Source organism: Bison bison, unplaced genomic scaffold (assembly GCF_000754665.1).
Source record: "Bison bison bison isolate TAMUID 2011002044 unplaced genomic scaffold, Bison_UMD1.0 scf7180017864471, whole genome shotgun sequence".
Classification (NCBI taxonomy): domain Eukaryota; kingdom Metazoa; phylum Chordata; class Mammalia; order Artiodactyla; family Bovidae; genus Bison; species Bison bison.
In genome coordinates this window covers 20,058,014-20,058,251 of record NW_011495032.1, presented here as the reverse complement: position 1 = coordinate 20,058,251, position 238 = coordinate 20,058,014, and the positions used below count along the sequence as shown (strand labels likewise).

At 64.7% G+C, this 238-nt stretch overlaps 1 protein-coding gene across 3 annotated transcripts in view; it reads left to right on the top strand.

The window, feature by feature from the left end:
- The first annotated feature begins 28 nt into the window (after positions 1-28).
- Positions 29-238, top strand: part of ANKRD44 (ankyrin repeat domain 44) — a 314,767-nt gene continuing 314,557 nt past the window's right edge. For all 3 annotated transcript variants that reach the window (XM_010860893.1, XM_010860891.1, XM_010860896.1), the window contains exon 1: positions 29-211. In XM_010860893.1, the coding sequence (XP_010859195.1) occupies positions 185-211 (27 nt within the window). In that variant the 5' untranslated portion in view covers positions 29-184. The remainder of the gene's footprint in view (positions 212-238) is intronic.

Sequence of the window (238 nt, the reverse complement as noted above, 5' to 3'; positions counted from 1 at the left end):
AGCCAGTGTCAGCCTCTCGGCGGGAGGAGGAGGAGAAGGCGGAGGAGGAGCAGGGGGAGGGCTGTCAAATTCGGGAGCCAGATTTTTTTCCCTTCCCTTGGCAATCCCTTCCGCTTCCCCGGCTCCTGGAGTGACATCTGCGGACCGGGGACCTGTATGTGTGTGCGCGCGAAGGAGCGGAAGAATGGCAGTGCTCAAACTCACCGACCAGGTAGGGGGCGGCGGCGCCAGCGGGCGG